Source organism: Mixophyes fleayi, chromosome 2 (genome assembly GCF_038048845.1).
Source record: "Mixophyes fleayi isolate aMixFle1 chromosome 2, aMixFle1.hap1, whole genome shotgun sequence".
NCBI classification, from domain to species: Eukaryota; Metazoa; Chordata; class Amphibia; order Anura; family Limnodynastidae; genus Mixophyes; species Mixophyes fleayi.
Genome location: NC_134403.1, coordinates 43,421,860 through 43,434,361, shown reverse-complemented (window position 1 = coordinate 43,434,361; position 12,502 = coordinate 43,421,860). Strand labels below are relative to the sequence as shown.

General features: G+C 42.4%; 1 protein-coding gene across 4 annotated transcripts in view; it reads left to right on the top strand.

The window, feature by feature from the left end:
* The window catches only part of LOC142140899 (protein mono-ADP-ribosyltransferase PARP4-like), a 219,748-nt gene that overhangs the window by 71,300 nt on the left and 135,946 nt on the right, over positions 1-12,502 (top strand). For all 4 annotated transcript variants that reach the window (XM_075198874.1, XM_075198875.1, XM_075198873.1 and 1 more), the window contains exons 25-28: positions 5,567-5,666; positions 7,372-7,542; positions 8,259-8,339; positions 10,790-10,870. In XM_075198874.1, the coding sequence (XP_075054975.1) occupies positions 5,567-5,666; positions 7,372-7,542; positions 8,259-8,339; positions 10,790-10,870 (433 nt within the window). The remainder of the gene's footprint in view (positions 1-5,566; positions 5,667-7,371; positions 7,543-8,258; positions 8,340-10,789; positions 10,871-12,502) is intronic.

The following is a 12,502-nucleotide window of genomic DNA, read 5'->3' as shown; positions in this document are numbered from 1 at the left end:
TTTGCATGTATATATGTATATCAATGGATATGTATATACGTCTATGTGTATATATATATATATGTATATGTACTGTTCGCTATTATGATATTCAACACCTATTCGTGTACATGTGTATAGGTATATGAGATGCTCTGTTTATTAAATGACAAATGGTATTCCACAGTTAATATACATTTTGCTGTGTACAGTATCCTGTCTAGAGTTAACTTGGATAAGAAGTATACTCTGAAACAGGTATTACATAATATATCTATTCAAATTGAGATACTGTTTGTTCTGACAGCAGAGGAACAACAGGTATCCTCTATATTTACTCATTCTGCACCTGTTCTGACTGTGTTGCTTTCCTAAGGTATGAAAAACATGAGGAACGGGTTTACTGCAGCAGTTACCTGGTCACAGGAACAATGGCTGCAAAAGAACCACCCGGGTAAAAGGATTTACTGGCTATACTGTAAACAATAGTCTCTCTTGTGGACTGAAAGACCGGGGCTGACCGTGCAGACTGTGGGACTTACCCATGTTAGGTAGGACCAGGGTAGAGCACCACCCCAGATATATACCCACATACCAGTGTGTGCAACCGAGCATACAGACAGTATCAACATGTGTTCAGCTACTTGCCAGGCCAACGAAGATGTAAACTAGTGCTGAAGCCTTTTTCTGTTACTGTACTCCCTTCCAAGGGGAACAAGTATCGGTCCCAAAAGTCACATAGCATGAGAGGTCCTCCCAGGAGAACCCAATCGCTCGGTGGTAAGCGGAGACCTTAAACCATTTTACCTGGTTCTTGGTCTCACCCACATGGGCGCCATGAACGTAAGTGTCAGGGGTCCACTCGGGCCTGTCCTCGAAGCCTGTCTCACACTAGGACTCTTCTAAATCAAAAGAGGTATGGAGGATTCTGCTTCTCCCCACAGGTGGCTCAGGAAGAAACCTCCAGGCACAAAGACATTGTGGATGTGGTGGTGGCAGGTCACCTAGCCTTGGACCCTATCTAATTAGAAACGGGGTGGTGAGCAAACCTGATGGTAAAAAGAAGGCTCATAGAACTTGACCCTCATCCTCTGCCGCATTGAAGTATTGTAACGCGGGTATCTGGTGTTTAAGACCGACACCTAAGCAACATCCTAGCCTAACTCAGTGCAGGATCATTAGGGCTTTGAAAATTTGGGCAGACTAGCGGGCATTGCAATTACAAGGCACTGCTCCCTATGGCATGTCATTGTCGGAGGTTCGGGGATACAGGTATGCGGAAACATGGTACGCAGCCTCAGTTCATTACCTGTTCTTAGACGGTTGCAGGACCATGTGATTAAGGTCCTCCTGTGCTGACATTGAGTTTGTAGAAATTCCCCAAACTCTATTCAGGTTGGGTCTCATTAGGACCAGAGGCTGACATACATTAAATGTTAGCGCACAGGAGATGGTATATTTCAAAACAAACTCAGGCTCCGAGAGTGACTTTTTCGCCGCCCCTCTGGGGCGAGAAGTCTGACAAAGGTCAGTAGTCCAGAGGCAGACCCCTTTCGGCCAGGGCTATTCATGGGAGGGCTGATCCTTTCTTCACATAAGAGGCACCCAGAGACCTTGCTTCCGGAGGCTGTCAAGAGTCTTGGCCTGGATCTTGTCTAGTCCAGTACCACACTATTACACGAGATCCCACAAACAAATCAGCAAGGCTTATTTTGCCGGGATCCCATAATATAGGGCAGAGAAGTTATACTCCATCCTCCTTCGGCTTCCCTTGCCAGCTAGGCTGTTGAGTCCCATACTTGCTCTACGAGCATTCATTCTGTACCTTTTCTCGACCGTTGGGTTAAGATCTACTGGGGTCTCCGTTCTTTTCAGTTGATATCTGATATGCCCCTTTTCTAGGATCAGTCTAGGAACAGGACTTTTACAACAGGGAGATGTGTGCCAGCAGTGGATTATACTCCTATATCTCAATGGGTGCCTGAGACAGGACCATCTCACAGCAGAGAAGGCCTTTGCCCTGTGCACATGGAACATGGTGACACAGAGACTGGCCTATGGGTCTGGAGAGCAGTGGTCTTTTTGACACAGAGGGGATCGGTAACCGACTTCAGGTACCTGAATGTAGAGAGTGTTCTACAGATATAAGTTGGACCATAGGGTCATGTTACTGCCCCAGCGGGGGCCTGGTCACTTCCTTAAGGGTTCCAGTCCTCCATCAGTCTGAGAATATCATGGTTGGGGCATATGCCAGCTGACTGGGTGGGACTAGGAATGCCAGAAGGCATTAAATTACAGCCTTGCTTCATAGAGTAGACTTCTGTTGCAGCAGTCCTGGCGAGGAAGAAATCTCTCCACGCAGAGCTTCAGACACTGTGCCTGCAGTGGATTACCTGATATACATCTCAGGGAGTCTTGCCAGGGTCACCAGGACCCGGATTCTATTCAGGACCAGGGCTCTTACTGTTGAGGTAGCTGTCAGGACCATGTAGGGGAAGTTCCAAATGGGATACCTGTTCCTCCCACTGTGCAGGGTCCCTGAGTCTCCGGGAGGTCTATGAAGGAGGCCCTTCTTAGAACTCTGCTGACTTCAAATTGGACACTGGGTCTGGCTGCAGTATTCTTCTTGCTGGGTCCAGGGAGAAGGGGATCGTCTGTTTCGCACAGACCTCCTCCCTCAGCCCCCCCCCCTTCCCCTTGTTCAGGACCATTATTGGCTTCTGATGGTTCATTGGATTCTCATCCATTATAGTAGCCAGGAAACCTGTGGCTACCACAGTATCACAGGGTACTCAGTACTTCGTAGGGGGGTGTGAACATTAGTCTATCTCACAACTTCCTTTTTCCTGTTTCTCGCTTTCCGCAGATGACTGTAGGGAGAGTCTGTGGCTCAGTTCCTGATGGTTCTGGAGTCAGCTTTACCTCTTGGACTTGCTACAGGGGATCTGCACACAACTCCAAGTTTCCTTTCCCGGCACCAAGGGGTGACCTAAGACATTAGGAATTAATTTCTTACCACCTTCATTGAAACCTCGTGTTCACCTGAAGTGCGGTGGTAGTGGAGTTCCTTGACCAAGGACCTTGGTGCAGGATATAAGGCCAGTGACTATACCATATTCCTCATTTTATGCGATGTAAGGGCTGTGGCGTACAGTCCCTTCACTCAAAACCAAATAAAGGGTAAAACAATTGGGCTGCATCTTTCTTTAGAGCGCCCGTGGAGTCTGTTCTTTTCTTATTCAGTCCCTTCACTCAGCCTACGATGCTTTTTAGGGTTCATATTGAATCTGGAAGTTCTGGTTCCAGTCCTTCGGGAGCTGGCTGCCTCTTTGGACCTTATCTCAGGGTGTTTTCTTTAACATAGGGTTCATGCCTTCTTCTCATGTGGTAAGGCCATCCAACATTAGGAGGACTGGTTTATGCTCGTATGGTTCCATACGGAGATTGGAATAAGCTGGCTGCTAAGTAGACCATCGCTAGGAGCATTCTGTCCTCTGTCCGACAGGTTTTCTCTATCAAGTGGGCCTGTGTCAAATTGTCTTGGCGCCAATTCCACCCATTCCATGGGGGTGATCTGGGCTGCACTGAATGGTGTTTTAGCGGATCAACTTGGCCGAGGAGTCATATAGTCCTCTGGCTGTCATTTCACATGCGTAATCTAGATTCTGTTGGCCCTACGGCCGCTGGTTTTTGGCCGCAGTGTTGCGTGCCGGGATTTAAGAGCGGTCCCTCCCTTCATGGGGCTGCTTTAGAACGTCCCCATGGTAGCAGTGTCCCCCAGATAGGATGAAAGAGAAAAGAGGATTTTTATACTTACGATAAATCCGTTTCTCTGATTCCATCTGGGGGACACTGCGTTCCCTCCCATCTGCTCTTCTGCTATTTTGTTTTCAGTGGTGGTTTCCCTTTCCTTGGGGCTTTTTGTATTACACTGAGGCTAGAGGGGATTGCAGAGGGGGGAGTTCTGTCAGCAAGTATTAAATTAACTTGTTAAGTGCCAACTCCAAGCTCTCCACGTACAACCCATGGTAGCAGTGTCCCCCAGATGGAATCAAAGAAACGGATTTATCGTAAGTATAAAAATGTTCTTTTCTAAAACCAGGGGAGAAGATTCGTTTTTTTCTGTTTTAATCTTGCTAGAGGAAATGCATTATTTCTAATGTATATATCTGACACAATAAGCCTTTGTTTAGAAAGTCTTTTGTATATCTTGGTGTAAGGAAATGCCTTGTTTGGGGTTTGCAAATTTTCTTGGGTAATTCTTTTCTTTGGAGGAAATGTGTATTCTGCAACTGTTGGAAGAAAGCACCCATGCTAATCTTTTGTTAATTAGACCTTTTGATGTGAGTGTCCAATACCCCTTAAGGGAGAGGAAGGGGTAATTAGACTTGCTGTCAGATGTCCACTGTGTCCAAAGTAAGATGCAGGAAATCACAGCAAGGTTTTAGGATATCAAAGATAAGAGTAAATATTGTTAACTTTGCATTGCATGTAAATCCATGTTTGGGTAGACAAATTGCCACCTCGTTCTAAAAATAGCCTGTGAGGATGTGTCTAAAACTGTATAAAAAGAGATCCTTTGTAAACTGAAATGTATCATTCTGGTGTTCCATCTGACCTGACCACTGATACCTTTAATCAGTGGAACTGTCCTTGTCAGGACACTTGAGTGAAATAAACATCACTTTCTGCTTCAAGACCCTGTTTGACAACTTCTTAAATGTTGCTGTAATCCTGTGACATACAGATTAGACCATACATCTAATCCGTACTCCGGCTGTTCTGAAGTTTGGACCCAGCTCCAGTACCACCGCTCTGCCTGCTACCCAGCAGCTCTGGCCAGTGTGATAGACCAGGGGGATCCATCCACAGCACTGTGATCCATAGTAAGCCGGTCGGGTATACCAGACAAGGTGTACCAGTAAGGGGGTACCCTAGCAGCGACAGAGGAATGTGGTTCTGGATGCCATAAAGGAGTCCAGTGGTGGCAGCAGGCTCCTCCTGCAGCGGCAGGAGGGGCATATTCGGAATAACGAAAGGGGACGGTGACAAAGTAAGCCCAGTCGGTTCCCAGCAACAGACAGGGTGGCATAGGCGGTCCATCCTGTCACAACAGCCAACCAACACACACATTTGTGCTGCATATTACTTTCTCTGAATTAGACATATTAGGTACCAAGGTAATAAGGAGAGAAAGGGGGTCACTTTTAAGAACATATTTCTAGGGACTTGAAAATAATCGTGCTCCTGACTTGTTCCAGGAAGTTTCTAATTTTAGTCATTTATCCTTTTCCCCTTTCCTCTTGGTAATCCCTGTCTAATGTCAGTGATTGCAGTATACAAGTAAGAGTGAATCATCAAATGTAACAACATTCTAGCAAGACGATGGCTGTTTCTGTGATTTTAGAGCGGTAATGACTAAAGTTATTTCTGCTTTTAATACAGAGACAATTAGCATTATTTATGTTTAGAAGAGATGTCTGCCAGCTGTGGATTTATGTTTTGTAATATCCTTATACATTGTATTACTTACAATGTCATTTACAAGGTGAATAATGTTAATAAAGGTATTTTTATTTTACTCCAGGGCTACAGCAAATAAACATATGCTGAGGTTTTTGGCACAACGGGGTGCTGGAGCCTTCGAATATTTTGGAGATAAATCTAAAAGCAGTTGGGAAGATCAGGTAACGTCAACCACACTGTGGTCATCTTGGTTTGTTTACAAATGTGACATAATATACAAGGGTAGGTCATATATATCCTACATCCTACTTGGGTAAGTAGCTGCAAAGGATTTTATAGTGAGTGTACTGCCTAAAGCAGCCACATTAAGTGATTATGTGAAAGAAGGTGCAAGGATCCCTGCAGCATGTGACTGACCCTAAAGTACTGGTACCTGTAGTACCTTGAGGCCAAATCTGGCATCTGTGGAAGCAATCACATTGACCACACTGTTGTTCTTCAAATAAACTAGTGATATGATTTTTTATTTGTACTCGCCATAAAATCTTTTTCTTGTTGAGTTCAATGTTACTGTCATAATTGTGACCTTTGTTGTTGGTACCCTGAGTTCGACAGGCTGTCAGATTTTACATTGTGGTTGTCCATTGTATTTTCTCCTACTGCATCCATTCCTAACTTGTTTACCTTGTGTCATGCATGGAATGACCCATTGTTTGTTCATTGCTGGTCCTCTCAGTGGCAGGACCTATACCCCTGCTCTGTCGGCTCAATGAGCTTGACCAGAAAAGGATATAGTGAGTACACAAAATATCTCCTGAAGCTCTTAATAAAAAAAAAAGGACATTCCGCCCCCTCCCCTCATTTGTTTAATGGATATACACCTGCTAGGGAAGCACTGAATTCAGGATTCATTTTAGGAATCAGTGGAAAAATGAAGGCTTTTTTTTTTTTAATATTTAGGTTTCACCAAATACTTAGGATTATAAAACATAGTAAAAATATATGGATATTATGCTTGTCTTTTTGTCCCCTGCGACCTCTGGCTGACCAACCACTATGTTTAATGACTATAATAGTGTAATGCAGGGTGTCCCATATCCAGTCATCAGGGAGCCCCTCACCCTGCAGGTTTTCCAGGTCACAAGTGAAATAAGTAGTAGAACCTGTGGTTCTATTAAGATGTGTCAGTTAGTAATGAGCACACCTGTGCTCCTGCAAGAAGATATGGAAAACATGCACTGTTAGTGTTCCCTGAGGACTGGGTTTGGAAAACGCTGGTGTATTGAAAAGTGACATATTTTTTCTGTACAGATCCCTGATGGACTCTGGGAGATCATATGCGATTACACAAACTAGTCTGCATATCCAGGAATTGTGGGAAGTGAGGACTGACATCGGTTATAAATAATGTTATGTGTGTAGCCCTTTCTAATCATCAAGTACATATTTCACATTGTTTACATAATGAGGCAGCACAGCAAAGAATTGTGGATATCGTCTTATCTACACATGTCATGACATCAATCAGACCAGCATAACATTCAATATAGATGTTTTTTGTACACTCTAATATTATACTGTAAAATGTAAGCTGAAAAATGCACTGTGAGGTAATTAATATTGTTGGGGCTGTAGATACAACATAGTAATACAACATCTATTGTGCCCTCAGATTGCAAATAACTAGACAAGATCACATACTGAGAGACATTTATGAAAACTTGTGCAAAGGAAAAGGGTTGTGTTGACAGAAGCAGCCAATTGGATTCTAATTGTCATGTCTTTAGTGCAGTTGAAAAAATGAAAGCAAATGTTTGATTGGTTGCTAGAGGCAATGCTTTGATTTTTGTCATGAAATGTTAATTAAACTCCCAACTGCCACCAATATATGATTGTGAGTTGCAAATTGTGTGTTTACTCTTACAGATGAAGAAACAAGATAGAAGGCTGCATTCGCCGGCATGTACAGCTGTTTCAATCAAGTGGAGGCAGTTTGACAGAAATCCTCCTGAACCGGTGCAAGCCCCTGCAAACATACAATCTTTATTTTGCATTGATAATCTTTTAGTTTATGGGTTTGTTCCTCATTGCACTCAGGTAAGTGTATTATAGTTTAAATTTAGGGTGGGATTTAATAAAGGAAATGAAGAATCACAAAGTTAGGTATAGGTGATGGATTTAAGACCTATAGAATGCTTGTTCCAGCATAGGATAGGCACTGACTCTTCTTCTCATGACTTCACTGTCCCCTTCTTAGTCTGGGACTACTTTTGCGGTCATTTATTTTATGTTTAAAAGTAAAAGATCCATAGGATCTACAGATTTGTGGGTGTTTGTGGTGTAAACTCATTTCCAATTTAGGTAATGTTAGCTTAATATTTAAAAAAGACCTTACACACAACATAGCATCGTTCCCACCATGCGCTTGAACTTGGTGCTGGAACATTAAACAGGTCAACATTAATCATAGTGGAAGAGGCCGGGAACCAGTAACAAGTCACAAGCAAGTAGGAAGTCCTCTCGGGAAGTAAAGCTCCCTATCTTGATTTAATGAAAAAGGACTAAACATATGACAGGTGATCAAAGTAGACACTTTTGCCTAATACCTAGATGTACCTGTGTGATAAAGAGATTTTCCTGCATTTATCTATCGGGATATCGCTGCTATAGAAGTCTGTAAATTACTTATTCCAAGCACTGCAAACAGTTTCAGAGCTGCTAAGAAAAACACTTTGAGTTTATTCCTTTGTCATGTTTTTTAATATTGTGAGGTATAAAATAGCCAATTGAATTGCCATTATGTCCACATGTAGGCCACGTTAAAAGCTTTAATCAATAATGAAGAATTAGAAAACATGGTTTCAACCACTGAACTGCAGAAGACAACAGGAACGGTATGTTTTGGATGATTTGTGACTGATATTATATGCATTATACCTGTGATAATCTTATTTTATTTTTTATTACTCACAAGTCATATCTCACAATTGTTATTATACACATATCATCATCATCTTCATCATCAGCTATTTATATAAAGCCACTAATTCTACAGTGCTGTAAATAGAACTCACTCACATCAGTCACTGCCCCTTTGGAGCTTACAGTCTAAATTCCCTAACATACTCCTACAGACTGAGAGAGACTAAGGTCAATTTAATAGAAGTCAATTAACTCACTAGTATATTTTTGGAGTGTTGTGTCCCCCACAACATCATGGAAGCACCAAAACCTTTACTGTTGGAAACAAGCCTCCTGGGCTGTGGAGGTTGGTGCCATATGTGCGCTTCTCTGTTTGATGAGATATGGTGAAGGATGATTTATCTTACCCTAACTCCTCCCTCTATTGTCTCTGCTGTTTGCACCACTGAACTTAATGACAGACATTGTCAAGTGTGATGAGCTGTTTACATACTGTAACCCGACTATGATATCCAGAGGCGGGGGGGGGCAGGGGGGCATCGGCCCCCCGGGCCGCTCAGATTTTGTGCTTTTAGGGCCGGGGGGTAGGCCGGCCGGCCGCCCCCCGATGCAATTTCTTCTGATTTTTTTCTGCGGCCGCAGAAAATGTCATAAGATGTGGCCGCGTCAGCGCACAGGCGGCCGCATCACATGACAGGGGATGCGGCCGCGTCAGCGCACAGGCGGCCGCATCACATGACAGGGGATGCGGCCGCCTGTGTGCCCCCCGGCCTGCAGTATCCCAGCCCGCGCCTGATGATAGCCTCCTCTGTGAAGTTTTTATCCGGCTGTTTTTATGAAACTGGTTACTCATGCCATAGGATGAAATTTGCAGTAAATAGCTTTGAATTTGCTTCTCTGTTTTGCCTTATGCTTCCACCCGCTCTTGTCCTTTGCTGATGATCGATCTGAGTTTCATACTGATCTTAGATGTTAGGCACGATTGCTCATGAAACATTAGCGAGTTGAGCTGCCTTGGTCACTAAAGTTCCTGTCAAATGTGCCCCAAAAATCACCTGTCTTTCAAAATCACTGAGGTCTCCTCCTTTAGGCTTCTAGCCATAATTATAGGCAACCAGGGCAGTCCAACATTTTTATACATGACACTGACATATGTGGGATTATTTGCTTAATTATGTCATGAGCCATACCTGTGTGGAAGCCCTTGTTTATAGTCCCACATTTACCCTGGTGTTTCCATTCAGCTGTCTGCTACCTCTGTTTTCTGTAGATATGGTATGTAGAATTTGCATTCTATGTATATATATCTGTAGAATATGAATATTTAGCTGACTAAGAAAATTGGAATCTAAAATCCTTTGATTCCTGCTGAATAGACTATGAACAAAAGACGTAGTCAATTGGTTGGGTGAAAACCTAACAGGAAAGTAATATTTTAGATTGTGAGGCAGAGATCACATACAGATAAAGATGATAGGGAGCAATAACAAAATAGTATTATTGCACCCAGGTAGTAAAAAGTGATAATTGGACAATGAAAAAATTGAAAGTAAGGTTCAAACATCAGAAAGAGTGCAATCATTTGACCTTGTCATCACACGCCTACATGCATAGTAAAATCTGCCAATATTTCACATATATCTGTAAGAGTCTGAGCAGGAGATTATATCTCTTGTTGCACATTTCTGGTGTTTTTCATATTTTTAGTGTTGTCATGTCCCCGTCACCATGAGGAACCTTTAGGGATGAATGGAATACTTTAACATTTTATTATGCTGATTGTTCTAGTCCCTACCACTGAAGAAAATGATCCAGTCTTGTGGATTCGGTTGTTTCCATTTCTCCATCTACCACTGTCTCTCCTGGATCCAATCAAACCACACCAGGGGTAGCTTCTTAAATGACAATTACCAATGGCTGCTTTATTATTGGTGACTGATTTAACTTCTGTCTTACAATAGCTACACACTTGTCCCCATCACCAGCCACAACTGTTATACCACTATCCTTATGTATTAATCGGTCCCCACACCTCCTACGCAGTAGAATTCTTTGAATAGGACAAACTTACATTCTGTTTCATGTTATTGTATGTTATTTATCTTATCTATGTATGTTATTTATTTGTATCATGATACCCTCAATGTCCTATGCTACATAATGTGATGGTACTTTATCAATAAAATATAATGATAAGGTTCTCTCTCCTTCACTCTCTCTCCTTTGCTCTCTTTCTCACCTTCGCTCTTTCTTCCCTTTGCTCTCTCTCTCCCTCACTCTCTTTTGCTGTCTCTCTCCTTCGATTTCTCTTGATACCCTTCGCTGTCTCTGTCTCTCGCTCTCTCCTCTCACTCTCTCCTTCTCTTGCTCTCCTCTTCTCCCTCTTTCTCTCTTTCCCCCTTTTTTATTTCATTGTCTCTAGATACTCCACAAACTTACAGCTCGAGCTCTGATTAAAGACTATGAGGATGGGATTCTGCATGAGAAGGAACATGAGAATGAGGTCAGTACAGTGTGCTTATTGGTGGATCATTTTATGAACATAAAATATAGTTTAAACAGAAAACTCTTTGTGCCCTGTGCATGTCTGTTTTATTGTTGTGCACTGAACAAAATATTTACCAAGCAGATACCAGTATAAGCACACGTATACACAGTGAATCACAGCAATGCTGCAAAAACTGTGTATATAAGAAATTATTAATTTATTGACATACACTAACATCAGATGCAATTCGGTATTCATATTTCGCTAAGCAATGTCACAGGATTTCAGCAGATGATAGGTGTCTTGGAGGAACAGAGTAGGGTCTTAAATAGTAGAGTTTATTGCTAAAATATCGCTCTTAAAGGTGTTGTTACACACCACTATAGGAGTAGTATGATAGACACACACATGCAGATAGATACAAGTTGAATACACTTTACATGGCCATTGATTATCTTGGCCATGTAAAGTGTTTTCCATTTATATCTATCTGTATCATAGTACTCCTATGGTGGTGTGTAACAGCTCTCTTAAGAGAAGTATTTGAGCAATAAACCCTGCTCTTCCTAAAAACCCTGCTGTGTTTCTGCAAGACACCTATTATCTCTATGCCTAATATTAAATATAAAGATATATACGTACATAATATATGTGTGCATATATATATATATATATATATATATATATATATATATATATATATATATATGTGTATGTGTATATATATATATATATATATATATATATATACTGTGCGTGTGTGTGTGTATGTGTATATGTATGTATATATATATATATATATATATATATATATATATATACACACACACACACACACACACACACACACACACACACACACACACACACACACACACACACACACACACACACACACACCGGTCAGCCACAACCTTAAAACCACTAACCTGACAAGTGAGGTGAATAGCATTGTTTATCTCGTTACAATGGCCCCTGTCAAAGGGTGGGATATATTTGGCAGCAAGAAAGCAGTCAGTTATTGAAGATGGGCAAACGTAAGGATCTGACCGACTTTGACAGGGGCCAAATTGTGATAGCTAGACGTCTGGGTCAGAGCATCTCCAAAACGGCAGATCTTGTGGAATGTTCCTGGTATGCAGTAGCTAGTACCTAACAATAGTGGTCCAAGGAAGGACAACACATGAACCAGCATCAGAGTCAGGGGCGCCCAAGGCTCATTGATGCGTGTGGGGAGCAAAGGCTGGCCCGTCTGGTCCAACCAATAGAAGAGCTACTGTAGCTCAAATTGCTGAAAAGTTAACGTTGGTAACGTTGGCTATGATATAAAGGTATCTAAATGCACAGTGCATCGTAGCTTGCTGCGTATGGGGCTGCATATCCGCAGGCTGGTCAGAGTGCTCATGTTCACTCCTGTCCAACGCCGAAGGCGCCTACAATGGGCAAATGAGCGCCAAAACTGGAACATAGAGCAATGAAAGAAGGCCTACTGGTCTGATGAATAGTATTTTCTTTTCCATCATGTGAACAGCCGAGTACGTGTGAGTTGTTTACCTGGGAAAGAGAGTGCACCAGGATGCACTATGGGAAGAAGGCAAGATGACGGAGGAAGTGTGATGTTCTGGGCAATGTTGTGTTGGAAAATCT